The 18,564-nt window shown below is 41.4% G+C and overlaps 1 protein-coding gene across 1 annotated transcript in view; it reads right to left on the bottom strand.

Annotated features, from left to right (window-relative positions):
* The window catches only part of LMBRD1 (LMBR1 domain containing 1), a 262,882-nt gene that overhangs the window by 88,399 nt on the left and 155,919 nt on the right, over nt 1-18,564 (bottom strand). Inside the window, 1 exon segment of the mRNA XM_030195170.1 lies at nt 18,136-18,200. Within this exon segment, the coding sequence (XP_030051030.1) occupies nt 18,136-18,200 (65 nt within the window).

The raw sequence follows: 18,564 nt of genomic DNA on the forward strand, positions 1-18,564 counted from the left end.
AGATTTGGGTGGGATACCGGTGTCGGAAATGGTATTTCAAGCGGCCGAGTCGGAGAAACTTACTGACTTCATGGTAAACCTGGAGGACGTAATGGGGCAGTTCGGCAAACTGAAGAGTAGCAAATCTCCTGGACCGGATGGTATTCATCCTAGAGTACTGATAGAACTGAAAAACGAGCTTGCGGAGCTACTGCTAGTGATATGCAACTTATCCTTAAAATCGAGCGTGGTACCGGAAGATTGGAGGGTGGCCAATGTAACGCCCATTTTAAAAAAAGGCTCCAGGGGAGATCCAAGAAATTATAGACCGGTGAGTCTGACGTCGGTGCCGGGGAAAATGGTAGAGGCTATTATTAAAAACAAAATTACAGAGCACATCCGAGAACATGGATTACCGAGACCGAGTCAGCACGGTTTTTGTGTGGGGAAATCTTGCCTGACCAATTTACTTCAATTCTTTGAAGAAGTAAACAAACATGTGGACAAAGGGGAGCCAGTTGATATTGTGTATCTGGATTTTCAAAAGGCGTTTGACAAGGTACCTTATGACAGGCTACAGAGGAAATTGGAGGGTCATGGGATAGGAGGAAATGTCCTATTGTGGAATAAAAACTGGTTGAAGGATAGGAAACAGAGAGTGGGGTTAAATGGGCAGTATTCACAATGGAGAAGGGTAGTTAGTGGGGTTCCTCAGGGGTCTGTGCTAGGACCGCTGCTTTTTAATATATTTATAAATGATTTAGAGATGGGAGTAACTAGCGAGGTAATTAAATTTGCTGATGACACAAAGTTATTCAAAGTCGTTAACTCCCGACAAGATTGTGAAAAATTACAAGAGGACCTTACGAGACTGGGAGACTGGGCGGCTAAATGGCAGATGACGTTTAATGTGAGCAAGTGAAAGGTGATGCATGTGGGAAAAAAGAACCCGAATTATAGCTACGTCATGCAAGGTTCCACGTTAGGAGTTACGGACCAAGAAAGGGATCTGGGTGTCGTCGTCAATAACACACTGAAACCTTCTGCTCAGTGTGCTGCTGCGGCTAGGAAAGCGAACAGAATGTTGGGTATTATTAGGAAAGGTATGGAAAACAGGTGTGAGGATGTTATAATGCCGTTGTATCGCTCCATGGTGCGACCGCACCTTGAGTATTGTGTTCAATTCTGGTCGCCGCATCTCAAGAAAGATATAGTAGAATTGGAAAAGGTGCAGCGAAGGGCGACTAAAATGATAGCGGGGATGGGACAACTTCCCTATGAAGAAAGACTAAGGAGGCTAGGGCTATTCAGCTTGGAGAAGAGACTGCTGAGGGGAGACATGATAGATGTATATAAAATAATGAGTGGAGTGGAACAGGTGGATGTGAAGCGTCTGTTCACGCTTTCCAAAAATACTAGGACTAGGGGGCATGCGATTAAACTACAGTGTAGTAAATTTAAAACAAATCAGAGAAAATGTTTCTTCACCCAACGTGTAATTAAACTCTGGAATTCATTGCCGGAAAATGTGGTGAAGGCGGTTAGCTTAGCAGAATTTAAAAAGGGGTTGGACGGTTTCCTAAAGGACAAGTCCATAAACCGCTACTAAACGGACTTGGAAATATCCAAAATCCCAGGAATAACATGTATAGAATGTTTGTACGTTTGGGAAGCTTGCCAGGTGCCCTTGGCCTGGATTGGCCGCTGTCGTGGACAAGATGCTGGGCTCGATGGACCCTTGGTCTATTCCCAGTATGGCATTACTTATGTACTTATGGAAGTTGTCCCATCACCAAAACAGGATGATCCACTCTCTAAAGAACAAGCAAGGGCTGTGAAGCCTAAACGTACATAGCTGATGGATTCCATGACACCTTATTCTCAGACAAAATGCCATGGACAGAAAGTCATGACAACAAAGTCATGGGAGAAATTGGCATAGACAAAATGACACAGATAAAAGGTCATAGCTAAAAAATTATGAGTCAAAAATGGTATCGATAAGATGTAAGGAAAATGGGAAGTGAAATGTACCCCGTTCTGTGTCTTTTTGAAAAATAGTCAATTAAAAATTACAGAATAAAGGGTGATGTGCATAGAATGTTTGAACATGTTAAACGTAAGCAGCCATTGGAAATCAAAGAATAAGCCAATATAGAATAAAGGGTGCTGTACAAACAAAACAAGTTTAAAATGCAATCTATAAGGAATCCAATATAGTGCAATACAAAGGAGCCAATGGACATAAAAAAAGAAGCCACCGAAGAAAAAAGCATGCTGAGCAAACAAATCAGCAAAGGCTTATTTAGGTCTTCACTTGTCAACAATTTTGTAATATTATTCAATGATTTAAGTTAATCAAGCTGACAACTGCACTTATTACACCATTATAAATAGCCCCTTGACTCTTTACATTCTCATTCATGTTATAAAGCTAACTAGTGTTAAGTTTTTATGTTTTGGATTGTTAAAATGACATTAAGAATGTAACAATTCATATCATCACAGAAAGGAACAAGAAAGCTGGTAATTTTAGGCTATTTCTTTACAAAGCATTCTGATGGTAGCAATGGGAAAGAATTATAGTGATGCATATTTACAAAGATGGAAAGAAGAGCAAACGACAGCCAGCATGGTTAAAAGGTGAAGTAAAAGAGGCTATGAGAGCCAAAAGAACATCTTTCAAAGAATGGAAAAAGGACCTGAATGAAGAAAATAAGAAGTAACATAAGCACTGGCAAGTTAGATACAAAACACAGATAAAGAAGGCTAAAAAAGATTATGAACAGAAACTTGCAACAGAGGCACAAACTCACAGTAACAACTTTTTCAGGTCCATCGGAAGCAGAAAGCCTGTGAGGGAATCTTTGGGACCATTAGATCATGAAGGAGCAAAAAAGGCACTTAGTGAAGACAAGGCTATAGCGGAGAGACTCAATGAATTCTTACTTTGGTCTTTACGGAAGATGATGTAAGAGATCTACCTGTACTAGAAATGAATTTCAAGGGTGATGATGTGAAGAAACAGAAAGAAATATTGGTGACCCTGGAAGACATATCGAACCAAACTGACAAATTAAAGAGTAGTAAGTCACCTGGACCAGATAGCTTGCACCCTAGGGTACACAAGGAACTCAAATATGAAATTGCAGATCTGCTGTTAGTGATCTGTAACATGCCATTAAAATCGTCCACAGTAACTGAAGAATGGAGGGTGGCTAATGTAGAGCTGATTTTTAAAAGGGTTCTGGGGTGATCTGGGAAATTACACTAGCACCCTCCTCCAACCAACTGGGTCACAACCGCCTCTAGGCAAGTCTCCCACTCTCCAGTTATCCCCAGTGATTTCTAGATTACTGCAGCCACACTTCCAGTGATTCCACAGTTCCCAGAAAGCACTCACAAACCCAACACACAAACCACCAGAATTCTTTATCAGTCCAGATAGTGCACCCAGTCTTCCTGAGGAATCTCACTGAGGTGGCAAGTGTTTTCAAAGGCAGATATCCATCAATGCCCCCTTGGGTATCATCAAACTGCGAAAACAAGTTGGGCCCGATCCGCACTGTGGATCCTGCCTCTGGCCTCGGCACAGGAGTTGGGCTGGATCTTTAGATAAGAGCCATTTCCATCTCCAGCTTCATTTTCTGCAGCTGGAATTCACGCTCTCGCTCCTCCCGATTCCATCGCTCTTCCCACTCCTCATGCCACAGCTGATCTAGCCGCTGTTGCTCTATCAAGTAGATCTTCCGGATTTCAGCTGGTATGGCACCCGGCCCTGCCAACACATGGGCTGTTGTCCACAAGGAGTCTGGTCTCTCCTCAGGACAACTCTGTGCAGGCAGGTCCTGCAGCTCCTCCTCGCTGAGGCCATCTGGCTGCTCTTGTTTTGGGTCAGGCATCTCCAGTGTCTTCTGGTCACTGCCAGTCACCATCAGCACACTGCTAATCTCCTAACACTACAAAAAAAAAAAAAAAACTGAATAGAAAAGGGACCTTGTTACGCTGAACTTGTTCACTGTGCTCCGTGCCTGGAGGTTACAGAGAAAAAATGAACCACTCAATGAATGGTGACCTTCACGCCACACACTGAGCCTGACAATCCCACTGCTGCCACAAAAAAAGGACAAGGTCTGTCATGAAACGCCTAGCCACATGCTTGGCATTACCCCGCGGCCACTTAGAAGGTCTATCACCAGCACAGCTCAAGTCCACTTGCACCTGCTGCTTGTGCTCTATACTAGCAACCTCCTCCCAAAAATGAACCACTCAATGAATGGTGACCTTCACGCCACACACTGAGCCTGACAATCCCACTGCTGCCACAAAAAAAGGACAAGGTCTGTCATGAAACGCCTAGCCACATGCTTGGCATTACCCCGCGGCCACTTAGAAGGTCTATCACCAGCACAGCTCAAGTCCACTTGCACCTGCTGCTTGTGCTCTATACTAGCAACCTCCTCCCACTGACTGGGAAATAACCGCCTCTGGGCGAGTCTCCTGCTCTCCAATTATCCCCAGTGATTTCTAGGTTACTGCAGCTACACTCCCAGTGGTCCCACAGGTTCCAGAAAGCACTCACAGACCCAAACACACAAACCACCAGGATTCTTTATCAGTCCAGACAGAGAGGCAATAAACTAAATATTGTTTATTGTCTTAAAAATTGGACAGTGGAACAAAGTGTAATGAGCAAACAATAACAGGCAACTCAAATATGATCAATTATAACACTAACTAAACATTTGCATACTGTCTAAACAGGGAAGATGAGGACACATAATTCACAGAGCCACAGCAAAGAGATCTGTCTCTCTTTTCTCCCAGGCTAAGACGGAAGAAACAACCAGCAACAACTGCTAGGTAATTTCAAACTCCAGGCCAATCAGAGCCCAGTCAATAAGTTTTAAAGGTATACTGCTCACTGTACTGTAGATTCACTTCTTCACTAAGTGAAACTAAAAGAGGGCATGCACTTTTCTATAACAACTTTAACATAAACCATGCACCACCAGCTGGCCAAACTAGAGAAATGCACTTCAACAGTTAATAAAGGCAATTTTGCAGGTTTAAAACACACGGTTCTGTCACATTAAATATCAAAAGTATGCAGTACACTGCTGAGAAAAGATGAACATCACACATATCTTCTATTTATTTGTTGCATTTTCCCACCTATTTGCAGGCTCAATGTGGCTTACAATGTTCCGTCATGGCATTCACCTTTTCAAATAAAAGATACAATCAGTATTACATAAAGAACATAGATAACATAATAGAATTAAGCAATCAGATATATAATGAAAACATTCAGAATATCAGGTAAGTAAGATGCGTTACAGTTCCTATTATGGATCATTGAGGTATGCCTTGTTGAAGAGATAAGTCTTCAGTGATTTACGAAAGTTGATTAGGTCGTAAATTGTTTTCATGTCTTTGAACAATACATAAGAAAATATTAATAAATACAACTTTCATCACAACATTGGTCTAGGATCATTGACTGTTGTGACCTCAGACCTACACAAACTGAAATTGATACTCCCTATCTCAATTCCTCCCCTACCCCACCCCAACCGAGAGCTCAAGTAGCACCAGCAGGAACAGAAGACCAATTGATTTAATATTTGACTGCGGGCCTTGAGGAATATCCATTGTTAATATGGTTCCCAAACAGATACAAATCTTTTTTGCCTCTTTGGTGAGATTCTAACCTCATAAGACGCCCACAACATTAACGGTTGAAGCTTATCCCTTTTAGATATGATTTATCAGAAATCTCTAACGATATCAAGCGTGGATTGAACACCATGCACTCACGGGCAAACTCATTTGAATTGAAGCTGAACACTGATAAAATGCATTGCCTTATCCTTTCATCCCAGCACAACAACTACAAACCCACAACCTTATTCACTTCAGATCATTCCCTCCCCATCTCTGATAGTCTCAAAATACTAGGTGTTACCATTGATCACACTCTCACACTTGAGACCCAAGTCAACTCCACCATAAAGAAAATGTTTCATTCAATGTGGAAACTCAAGCGTTTAAAACCTTTCTTCCCAAGGGATATTTTCCGTAATTTAATTCAATAAATGGTACTAAGCCACGTTGACTACTGCAATGGAATCTATGCGGGACGTAAGGAACAACTCACAAGGAAACTCCAGACAGCCCAAAACACAGCAACCAGGTCGATATTTGGTAAAACACAATCCCAAAGTGCCACACCACTCCGTGAAAAACTGCATTGGCTTCCTATCAGAGATCGCGTCACTTTCAAAACCTGCACCTTGGTCCATAAGATTATCTACAGTGAAGTCCCAGGTTACATGATTGACCTGATTAATCTCCCAATCAGAAATAGTACCAGCTCATCACGGACTTACCTCAATCTCCACTACCCAAATTGCAAAGGACTAAAATACAAGACAACCCATGCGTCCAACTTCTCTTACATAAGCACGTTTGTGGAACGTATTGCCACAAGCTGTGAAAACAACCCACGATCACTTAAAATTCAGGAAATCATTAAAAACTCACCTATTTGGAAAGGCATACCCGACTGACCCAACTTAAATGCCTCAACCCTGCAACACTTCACTATCAAAGATCGTATTGGACATTATCAAACCCTCCTACCTTTAACCCCACTGAATCTTATCTTCCCTATACCACCATAACTTCTTTTGTACTTGTCCCCTACTGAACTTGGCAAATGCCTTTACGGTATTATGTGAGCCACACTGAGCCTGCAAATAGGTGGGGAAATGTGGGATACAAATGTAACAAATAAATAAATATTCTTCCAATACCAAAAATACGGAGAGGTAGGCTGTAACCAGTGATCTCTATATAATAATTGGTCAGCCTCCCTGGCTGGCTGGGTGGGTTTGTAACCGTATGTAAATGATGTATACGTAATCGGCTCGCCTCCAGCCTTCCCTTCCATCTCAGTGTCCCGCCCTCGCGGAAAGAGGAAATAACATCAGAGGAGGGCGGGACACAGAGAGAAGGAAAGGGAAGGCTGGAGGTGAGCCAAGCCAAGCCTGCCGCTTTCACTGACGCCACTGCGACTTCAGGTAAAATGGAAGGAAAGGAGGGCTGCTGTAGGAGAAGAAAGCGGGAAGGTGAGGGCTGGGGTTGAACTGTAACTTGGGTGCTTAAAAGGGGGGTGGGGTGGGGTGAGTCAGTGGACAGGGAGGGGAGGGGAGAATCGCTCGACATGGAGGGGAGGGGAGGGGAGAATCGCTGGACATGGAGAAGAGGGCAGGAGAGAGAGACGAGAGCCTTCTTCGGGCCCGTTTCATTTTTGGAGAAACGGGCTTTTTTTTGCTTAAGTATAAATTTTTTTCCCAGTAATATGGGATTTCCCCAGAAATAGCTTTTCACTAAGACCTGGGGCTCCCAATATAGCAGGAGTATTGAAAATAATTCCTCCAGAAGGCCTTGATCAGGATTTCACTGATATTTTGTTCATTCTATCTTAGCTTGTTTGCGCAATCATATATATGTTTCAACATTTTTTATTGATGACAAGTCAAAGAAAACACTTTCCACAGTCTGAATATGCAGAACACAAATATAAAAAAATAAATAAATAAATGTACTCAGGAGAGTCAAATTGCTACAATCCGTCATCAAACTTTTAACATTTTATCCCCCACCCCACCCCCTCTATTTTATATTTATACAATTTTTATTGATGATCAGACATTTGGAACAGATTTATGAAAGGCAAACATTCTGTTATCATAGTGACACATCATGTGCATTTATGTACATCTTAACTGTATCATCAATTTTACTACATTTACTCCCCTCCTACCCACCCCCCTCCTTTTTATATTTCCTGTATCGTGAGCTTCTTACTTCATGGTATCTATTCTTTTCAAAATTCTATCACCAGACTTTACCTGTCTAATACAAGGAATATATGTCTACTGGGTTCTCTACAAGTTAGGGTTTGCTAAAATTATTTAATACAGCACTTCTTGCTTCATGAGAAATATTTTGCAGATATGGGTTCCATATATTGATAAAGTTCCTTCGTCTCTTTGGGTTGCCATGGGCAGCCCTGGCTTCCGCGCAATCATATTTAAATAACTTACCAGAAGAGTTAATTATGATGCTCCTTGATAGCAGTTTATTCTCCTGCTGAGCTCTGAGAACTGCTGTATATTACTACAGTATTCATATGAGAGCTGAATCTCAAATATGCACGTGTACAGAAGAGATCACATTACATATGAGCTGATATAGCATGAGTCCTAGTGGCAGCATTACTAAAACAAGTGTTGATGAGTATAATACTTTAGGTAAGGTTTATAGAATAGGATAAGCACAGGTTTTTTTTAGCACCAATTTTTTGGGCACCATATACAGAATTAATCCCTTGGTCTTATGTGCAGTTTTTATTTCATTGATCTTTATTTTATAGATTTGCATGCACATGATTGTTCATGTTTTCAAATGCATGTCTTCACACACGTGGAGGGGCATAATCGAATGCGAACGCCTATCTCCATGGACGTCTATGTCCGAAAACGGGTAAGTGAAGAGGAGGGACAGACCGTATTTTCGGAAAAAATGGACGTCTTTTTTTTTTTTCGAAAATACGGTTTGTAAGGACCAAATGTCATGGATTTGTTCGTTTCTGAGCTGGACGCTTTTTTTAGCGATAATGGAAACTACAACCGGCCAGCTCAAAAACGTCCTAATCTGAGCCATTTGGCCGTGGGAGGGGCCAGGATTCGTAGTACTCTGGCCCCACTGACATGCCAGGACACCAACTGGGCACCCTAGAGGTCAGTGCGGTGGACTTCAGAAACAGCTCCCACATGCATATCTCCCTTACCACGGGTGCTGATCCCCCAACCCCAACCCCCTCCCCCAAAACCCACTACCCACAAATGTACAACACTACCATAGCTCTTAGGGGTGAAGGGGGGCACCTACATGTGGGTACAGTGGGTTTTGGAGGCCTCCCATTTACCAGCACAAGTGTTACAGGTAGGGGGGATGGGCCTGGGTCCGCCTGCCTGAAGTGCACGGCGGTACCCACTAAAAGTGCTCCAGGGACCTGCATACACGCAGGCCTCTAGGACTTGTTGCTGCTGTAGAACCTTGGCACACCAGTTGACACCTGAAGACTAATGTCTCCGAAAACGTCCTTTATTTGAATAAGCACGCTTGCTCACAGTTAACTGCAGATCAGAGGTTGTGCCCTACTGGCAAAGAGTCTCCCCGGTACTGAGATTAGCAGTAGGTCAGAGCTGGTAGAATGCTGTACATATGGCCACTTTCAGTAACGTGGGTAACACATGAAGGGAGCTAAAACGGGCTTACAAAAATGGCCACTACCTCATGGACTACTGGAAAACAAAACAGGGCACACTCTGACCCAGAAGCAGGGGGAAAAGCACAATGGGAGTAGAGCCTACCAACTATCAACATCGTGAGCATGGAATCACGGAGACCATACCCTACACCCACCACAATGCATTGCTGATGTGACTCTGCAGTGCGCATAACAGAAAAGGTGTCACACTCACCCGAGAGCCACATCAGAACTAGGGAAAGGCTGTCACAGGATAGAACACATTCTGCTGTCATGGAGGTGGGTACGGCATTTGAGGCTGGCATACAGGCTGGGAAATCACTCTTTTCTGTACCCTTCTCCACCACCGCTAACTCCAGACTCCGCCCCTTCTGCCTCGCATCACCTTATGCCTGGAACAGACTTCCTGAGCCCATACGCCATGCGCCCTCCCTGCCCATTTTCAAGTCCTTACTCAAGGCCCATCTCTTCTCCCTTGCTTTTGGTGCCTAACCACCTTCCCATTCCTGATACCTACACTGACTACATAGTTTTTACCTTTAGATTGTAAGCTCTCTTGAGCAGGGACTGTCCTTCCCATGTTTAACTTGTACAGCGCTGCGTAACCCTGGCAGCGCTATAGAAATGCTAAGTAGTAGTAGTAGTAGTAGGAAAAAAAGTTTGTAAAGTGGGTTTTTTTTTGGTGGGAGGGGGTTAGTGACTACTGGGGGAGTCAGGGGAGGTGATCCCCGATTCCCTCCGGTGGTCATCTGGTCAGTTGGGGCACTTTTTTTGGGACTTGGACCTGAAAAAAAGGGTCCAAATAAAGCGGACCAAATTCTCGTCAAAAACGCCCTTCTTGTTTCGATTATCAGCTAAAGACGCCCATCTCTCCTCGGCCGATAACCACGCCCCAGTCCCGCCTTCACCACGCCTCCAACATGCCCCCGTCCACTTTGTTCGTTCCTGCGACAGAGTGCAGTTGAAGACGACCAAATCGGCTTTTGATTATATCGATTTGTTCGCCCACAGGAGAAAGACGCCCATCTCCCGGTTTGGGTCGAAATATGGGCGTCTTTCTCTTTCGAAAATAAGCTGGATAGTTTTCACTTCATGTTCTTACTGAAGGCTAACATAATTGCATTATGTTCACCTCAACTTATTTCATATTTGCATCAGTATCGTTTCTTTTAATTACTGTACACATATTTTTATATACACCCAGGGTTTCTACAGTTGCATTTTCATTTTACACTCTGCAAGTATGTGCATTTTTACATTGGTTCTCTTCTAGCATGTTTAATTATATCATACCATCACAAATTTATGATGTTCTTTGTAGAGATTTATGCACTTTATACTTTACTTGCATGGAAATGCACGTGTTTTTGTATATTGCTTTATATTCACATACTGTTACTGTACTGGTTAATATTATTTTATGATTTTCTAGCCACTTGTTTAGGATGTTTTGCTATACTAATATAGGCTCTATGACACTAACCGGTTTTTTTCACACGCCCTTGCAAAGTATCTGCATGAGTACACTGATATCTACAACCCATCTGGATTGGTATGTTTTATCCTTCTTTAACATAATTATTTTATACATCAATTTTAATGTTTCTGGTATTAAGTGCTTCCATCACGTATTCATATTCAATATTTTAAACATTTTTGTCCAACTATTGTAATTTCTGCTGCATTTATTTCTTGGTTACCTTTTTATACATATCTTTTCTGCTTTTGTAGTTGATTTCTTTACACATATATATTTAATTTGCATATTTATTAATTTTGTTTGTTGTTTGTATGTTTATAGGTTTGTTGGCTTCTGAGGCAAGCGACCAGTGCCAAAACGCAGATCTGTATCAAGTTTGACTATTAAAATTGCTTTTTACCCTTGAGTTAGAATTGTATTGGTCCTCTCCTACTTTCATGTTTGTTCTGAGTCTATGAAATATTACCTGATTGGTTATCATATCTCAGAATAAGCCAGTGGTTCCCAAACCTGGTCCTGGACGCACCCCAGCCAGTCATGTTTTCTGGATACCCACAATGAATATTCATGAGAGAGATTTTGCAAACAATGGAAGTAGTGCATGCAAATCTCTCTCATGAATATTCATTGTGGGTATCCCAGAAAACCTGACTGGCTGGGGGGCCTCCAGGATCAGGTTTTGGAACCAGTGGAATAAGCAGTACCGTCTTCTAATGGTTTAATTCCTAACTGGTTGCATGCACAAACTTAATGTGGACATGAAAGCTCCTAGGTTGGTACCTTTTAGATAAAGAAAACCTTGCGAAATACCTTTAACGTCTATATGGCATCATTGTGTGTTAAATTGCTCTCTTTAGATATAGATGTTTGTTTGTAAGCTGCTAATATATTCTTGTTTCAGCTAAAATTATTGGTCTTTGTTCAGAAAAAAATAATTTCCTTTTTGGAACAAATTTCATTGTTTCCAAGTTTATTAGGGGCTTCTACCCTAACCATCATTCAGGTTATCTAGGCGGCTTACATGATGCAGCATTAGGAAAGGAGAGATCGAAGAAAACAGGGCGATCAGAGCTACGGGAAGGAAAGAGAGGGAAGATGGATTGAATTATAATTATAGACAGTAAAGAAGAAGGGGGTGGGGGAAGACCCATCAGGGGAACATACAGTCCAGGCTCACTGCTGACAAACCTGCAGCAAAACTGACCTACCCATAGGCATCTGAAAAAATGAAAAGTCTTGTGCTCAGCAGTAAATTGCTGGAGAGAGGGGCAGAATCGGAGATGATGGAGGTAACCTGTTCCAGAGCTCAGGACCATGCATTAAAAAAATGGAGGGACGAATGGTACTACAAGTGAGTGCATGAAAATAAATGATTTCAAGTAAGCCCTGCAATAATGACCTAAGGGATCTGGAAGGACAACAGGGGGGCAGGAGATGGGCAAGAAATTGGGGTTTCCCAGAAGAACAGATCTTAAAGACCAGGATCAATTTCAAAAGTGATGTGACATGATCATACTTCCTATGGCCAGTGATGAGTTTTATGGCAGTGCTTTGTGTGATCTACAAATAGCGAAGATCTTTAACCATAAGTGCCTAATAAAGAGCATTGCAATAGTCTAGCTGACTAATGATAAGAGAGTAAATGAGTGAACGGCAAGAAAGTCAAGCAGTTTTTGAACCAAGCGGATCAGCCAGAGCTTGAAGAAAGAGCACCTAACTACGGCAGATACCTGTGAAAAGAATATCAGTGAGGTGTCGAAGATGATATCCAAGATCATAGTAGTCAAGTGGAATGGGGGTGGAGCAAAGCAGAATAGGATGGAAAAGGTAAGCCAGATGATTTAGTGTATCTAGATTTTCAGAAAGCTTTTGATAAAAGTTTCTCATGAGAGACTCCTGAGAAAATTAAAGAGTCATGAGATAGGAGGCAAGGTTCTGGTGTGGATTAGGAATTGGTTATTGGACAGAAAACAGAGGGTAGGGTTAAATGGTCATTTCTCTCAATGGAGGAGGGTGAACAGTGGAGTGCCACAGGGATCTGTACTAGGACCAGTACTATTTAATATTTTTATAACTCATATGGAAACCGGAACGAGTGAGGTGATCAAATTTCCAGATGATACAAAGCTGTTCAAGGTTGTTAAAATGTGTGTAGACTGTGAAATATTGCAGGAAGATCTTAGGAAATTGGAAGACTGGGCATCCAAATGGCAGATGAAATTTAATGTGGACAAATGCAAGGTGATGTACATTGGAAAGAATAATCTGAATCATAGTTATCTGATGCTAGGGTCCACCTTGGGGGTCAACGTTCAAGAAAAAGATCTGGGTGCTGTTCTAGATAATACGCTGAAATCTTCTGTTCAGTGTGTGGTGATGGTCAAAAAAGCAAACAGGATGCTAGGAATTATTAGGAAAGAGATGGTGAATAAGACTGAAAATACTATAATGCCTTTCTGTCGCTCCATGGTGCATCCGCATCTTGAGTATTGCATTCAGTTCTGGTCGCCATATCTCAAAAAAGATATAGCGGAATTAGAAAAGGTCTAAAGAAGAGCGACCAAAATGATAAAGGGGACGTAACTCCTCTCGTATGAGGAAAGGCTAAAGAGGTTAGGGCCCTTCAGCTTGGAAAACAGATGGATGAGGGGAGATATGATTGAGGTTTACAAAATCCTGAGTGGTGTAGAACGAGTAGAAGTAAATCGATTTTTCACTAGTTCCAAAAGTACAAAGACTAAGGGACACTTAAGGAAGTTACACGGAAATACTTTTAAAACAAATAGGAGGAAATATTTTTTCACTCAACGAATAGTTAAGCTCTGGAACTCTTTGCCAGAGGATGTGGTAACAGCGGTTAGCGAATCTGGGTTTAAAAAAGGTTTTGACAACTTCATGGATGAAGAGTTCATAGTCTGCTATTGACATAGACATGGGAAGCAACTGCTTGCCCTGGGATTGTAGTATGAAGTGTTGCTACAATTTGGGTTTCTGTCAACTACCGTGTTTCCCCGAAAATAAGACACTGTCTTATATTAATTTTTGCCCCCCAAAATGCGCTAGGTCTTATTTTCAGGTGCTGTCTTATTTTTCGGGGAAACATCGGGGTTGGATCGGGGTTGGCCCACCCGCCCTCTGTCGCTCCCGGAACTAACCTTAAACGCATCCTTTCACCTTCGCAGCAAGCAGCAGCAGGGCAGGCCACTCCTTCCTTCCGTGTCCCGCCCTCGCCTGACGTAACGTCCGCGAGGGCGGGGCACGGAAGGAAGAAGAGGTCTGCCCTGCTGCTGCAAAGGTGAAAGAAGGCGTTCAAGGTTAGTTCCGGGAGTGATGGAGGGTGGGTGGAGGGGGGGCCTGGCGACCTCGGGTGGGGGGGGGGCGGCCCGGGGGTGGCCTTGTCCGGCTCTCGGCGGCCCTGCTTTCAAACAAAAATTTGCTAGGTCTTACTTTCGGGGGAGGCCTTATATCTACCAATTCAGGAAAACCTCTACTAGGTCTTATTTTCGGGAGATGTCTTACTTTCGGGGAAACAGGGTACTTGTGACCTGGCTTGGCCACTGTTTGGAAACCAGGATATTGGGATAGATGGATCATTGGTCTGACCCAGGATGGCTACTCTTATATTCTTATGTAAGTTAGGTCTTGGTTGTGAAGAGGAACACAGGTAGTTTTGGTCCAATTTGACTTGGCATCAGCCTTTGATATAGTGAATCATGAGATTTTATTATATTGTTTAGAAGAGATGAGCATTGCTGGTGCTGTCTTAAATTGGTTTAAGGGTTTTTTTTAGTTTATAGATAATATAGAATAAAGATGAAAGGTGTGTTTTTCTGAGTTATGACAACCAATTTGCGGGATTCCGCAGGGCTCCCCTACTATTTAATGTACTACTTTCTATTTTGAGCCATAACTTAGATAATTTGGGAGTACAAAATTTCATGTATGCGGATGACATAACGCTGGTTGTTCCTGTTGAAAAGACTATGAAAGAGTTCAGTCTTAGAATGGAGGAAAGTGTGATAGCTGTGGAGACTTGGATTGCACTACATCGACTGAAACTGGATTTAGATAAAACCAAATTCTTTCTAGCTCATCCAGCTAAACAGTTACCTGTAAGTCAGGACTTAGTCATTAAAGGAGTCAGCTATCCATTACTAATGTCTATGAAAATCTTGGGATTTACGTTAGATGCTGCACTATCATTTGAGCCCCATATGGTATATTTAAAAAAAAAGTCTTTTGGAGTATGAGATGGCGTACAAATGAGAGAAATCGTTTTGAACAAGATCAGTTTAAGATAATAGTTCAGTCAATAATAGTGAGCCAGTTGGACTATTGCAACATGTTATATGCAGGATGCTTGAAGAGTATTTGGAAGAAATTACAGATATTGCAGAATGCAGCATTACACTTATATATTCTGTTAATAATTTTGAAAGGATAACACCATTGATGATTAAGGCTCATATGTTACCAGTACAAGCCTGTGTTACTTTCAAAGTATGTATTACAGTCTTTAAGATTTGATATAGGAGAAAGTGACGTATACACCTATTGACATGATATGGTGTCATCAAAATATGTAGGGGAGGGTGTCAGATGCTAGTATTGAGTCAATAACGATTTCAGACCATGCCCTGTGGATTTCCTTTAGACAGCTGGGTGGAGATAAGCGGGAGGGATTTTTGATGCTTTAACTAATCTCTTTTGGAGTATGAAAGAATATGTCATGAGGTCCGTAATACCGTTGAGACTTATGCTGAGCTAAATGATAAAGGGGAGATCAGTGATAGGATACTTTGAGATGCCCTTAAGGTGATGATTAGGGGAGTATTTATAAAGTAGGCAGCACCTAAAAAGAGGTGGAAAGAATAAAAATGACTTATATTAAAGGTGAGGTTACTGGAGCTGGAAATTAGGCATACGTTGCCGCATGATCCAGGGGTGTTAGCTGAACTATTTGCCGGAGAATGTGGTAACAGTGGTTAGCGTAACTGGGTTTAAAAAAGGTTTGGAGAAATTCCTGGAGGAAAAGTCCATAGTCTGCTATTGAGACAGACATGGGAAGCAACTGCTTGCCCTGGGATTTATAGTGTGGACTGTTACCACGATTTGGGTTTCTGCCAGGTACTTGTGACTTGGCTTGCCCACTGTTTGGAGAACAAGATACTGGGCTATATGGACCACTGGCCTGACCCAGTATGGTTACTCTTATTTTCTTAAGGATTAGATGAGGTTTACTGGTTGTAAAAAGGAGAGATTTGGACTCACTGGGTTTTAAAATGAGTTTATTAATTTTTAGCTAGCTTGTTATTTGGCTGGGCTGTGCTGTTATTGAATGGGCTGTGTTAGCAATGCCACATGGCTACTTGTGCTGTTCTTGGTTTTGCCCAGCCTTTATTATTTATCTTGGGCTTTCTGACTTTACAATCAAACTATTAGAACTTGTTCAAAACGAACATCACTCTAGGACTATTAAAGCTGCATTGGCTACAAGTCAAACTATGAGATTACTTTCAGTGCCTAGATTTGTTCTTTTTTTAAGGCTATTAGTTCTCTAATAATAAACAAATTTGCTCTGCTGTTGCATAATTATAATCCTGGATGATTCTTACTTACATTCTAGATCTGTGGCACGGTTAAGTTTGTCCATTTTCTGTGGTCCATAAAGAATGTATATGCTCACAGCTTTGTTTCAGCAAAAACTCACTGAGGCGGAGAACTCTGAAATCCCACAGGATATAGTAGCAGAAGAAGAAGACAAGTGGGAAATAGACCATGGACTCCAGAAATGAGAAGGACAACCTTGATACTTTAAGGAAGATTTACTGATAACAAGACTCGACACAGCACTGTGTTTCGGTCTATAGACTGTTTCAAGAGTCTGTTGATAACAACTGGGTGACAAAATCTCCAATGTGGAATCTTTTCAATGCAAAAAAAAACAAAGGAAAGGTCTTGAAAAAGACCACAGATAAAGTATAGAAGATCTGTGAGTCCTCTAATCGCGTGGCTTGTGAACCACAATAAAGGCCTCCGCATGAAAAATCTACTCATTTGTGTATGTATTGAATGCAATTTTTAACGTTTTGTAAAGGTTTAAAAAAACATTTCTGGATTTATAACCTAATTGTAATTATTTAATATTTATAAGCTGTTATATCTTACTTTCTGAGTTTTTAATGTATTTTGTATAGTGTATTTAGTTGCAATATATGTGTTGTGATGTAAGCTGCTCAATAGTTTATTGCAGGGTGGATTAGAAATTAAATAAAATGAAATATGCACAAGAGTTCATATCTTACAAGCAAGAAAGAAACCGAGATGAACAGTTAATAAAAATGGATTTAATCTTAAATCTATTGGCTACATTAGGGATGGGCAACCTTTATACAAGCAGGCTTAATGAATGTCAAAACTATCCCTGCCAGGCCACAACATTATGTAATGTTGGAACTCAAAGTGCACAGAGTTCCATAGACCTGGGTTGGGGGAGATGGAATTTCAATATGCTGCCTTTCTGTGGTTACAATCAAAGCAGTTTACATATTATAGACAGGTATTTACAAAAGGTAATGGATTTTATATACCGCCTTTTTGTGGGAACAACCAAAGCAGTTTACTTATATTATATGCAGTTACTTTCTCTGTCCTTAGCAGTCTCACAATCTAAGGGCCTTGTTTACTAAGCAGCACTTAGGGCGCATTAGCGCTTTTAGAGCACGCTAAATACTAAGTCACCCATAGGAATATATGGGCGACTTTAGAACGCGCTAAAAACACTAGCAAAGCTTAGTAAAGAGGGCCCTGGGGAAATGGAGGGTTAAGTGACTTGCCCAGAATTACAAGTTGCAGTGGTGATTAGTAAAAATGTAACTAAAAAAATGGTAACAAAATGCTAAAGTGGAGTGAAGGAGTGGCCTAGTGGTTACAGCACCGGTCTTGAAATCCAGAGGTGGCCGGTTCAAATCCCACAGCTGCTCCTTGTGATCTTGGGCAAGTCACTTAACCCTCCATTGCCTCAAGTACAAACTTAGATTGTGAGCCCTCCTGGGACAGAGAAATGTCCAGTGTACCAGAATGTAACTCATCTTGAGCTACTACTAAAAAAGGTGAGAGCAAAAATCCAAATCCAAATAAAGTGGCTATTCTGAAAATAATTGTTAAATACAGTATTTAAAATGGCCAAAACTTTGGTTAACGATGTTTTCTGTGTATATTTCCCATGGTCTCTCAGGCCGCATAAAATTCAATGATGGGCCGCAGGTTGCCCATCCCTGAGCTGCATGATCCCAACAATTAATTTAGCTAAGTGATATTGTAATGTACTTACTTTGACAGGAAGAGAGAAACAGTGAATAGCAGTGCCACAAGGATGAAAAATATTCCCCATATGATCTGAAACACACAAATTGCAATGTAGCAGTTAAAATGCTATAACAGAATACCGGTAAAAAAAAAAATTTAAGCATTTTTTTTTTCAAAATCTTTCAATGCTGCATATACTTTCTCTGCCTTTCATGTTAAAAAAGATATTAAAAAAAACAAAAAAAAAACAATTCTATTACATTTAGGACCCTGTTTACTAATCAGCATTACAGGCGTATTAACATTTTTAATGCGCATTAACCAAGTATTTGCCTAATATGTCCCTATAGGCGCCTACATGGTTAGCACGCACACTAAGTGTAGGCGCATTAAAAACACTAACGAGCCTTAGTAAACAGGGCCCATAATTTGTGGATCATGTTAAATCATATGT

Source organism: Microcaecilia unicolor, chromosome 3 (assembly GCF_901765095.1).
Source record: "Microcaecilia unicolor chromosome 3, aMicUni1.1, whole genome shotgun sequence".
NCBI lineage: Eukaryota > Metazoa > Chordata > Amphibia > Gymnophiona > Siphonopidae > Microcaecilia > Microcaecilia unicolor.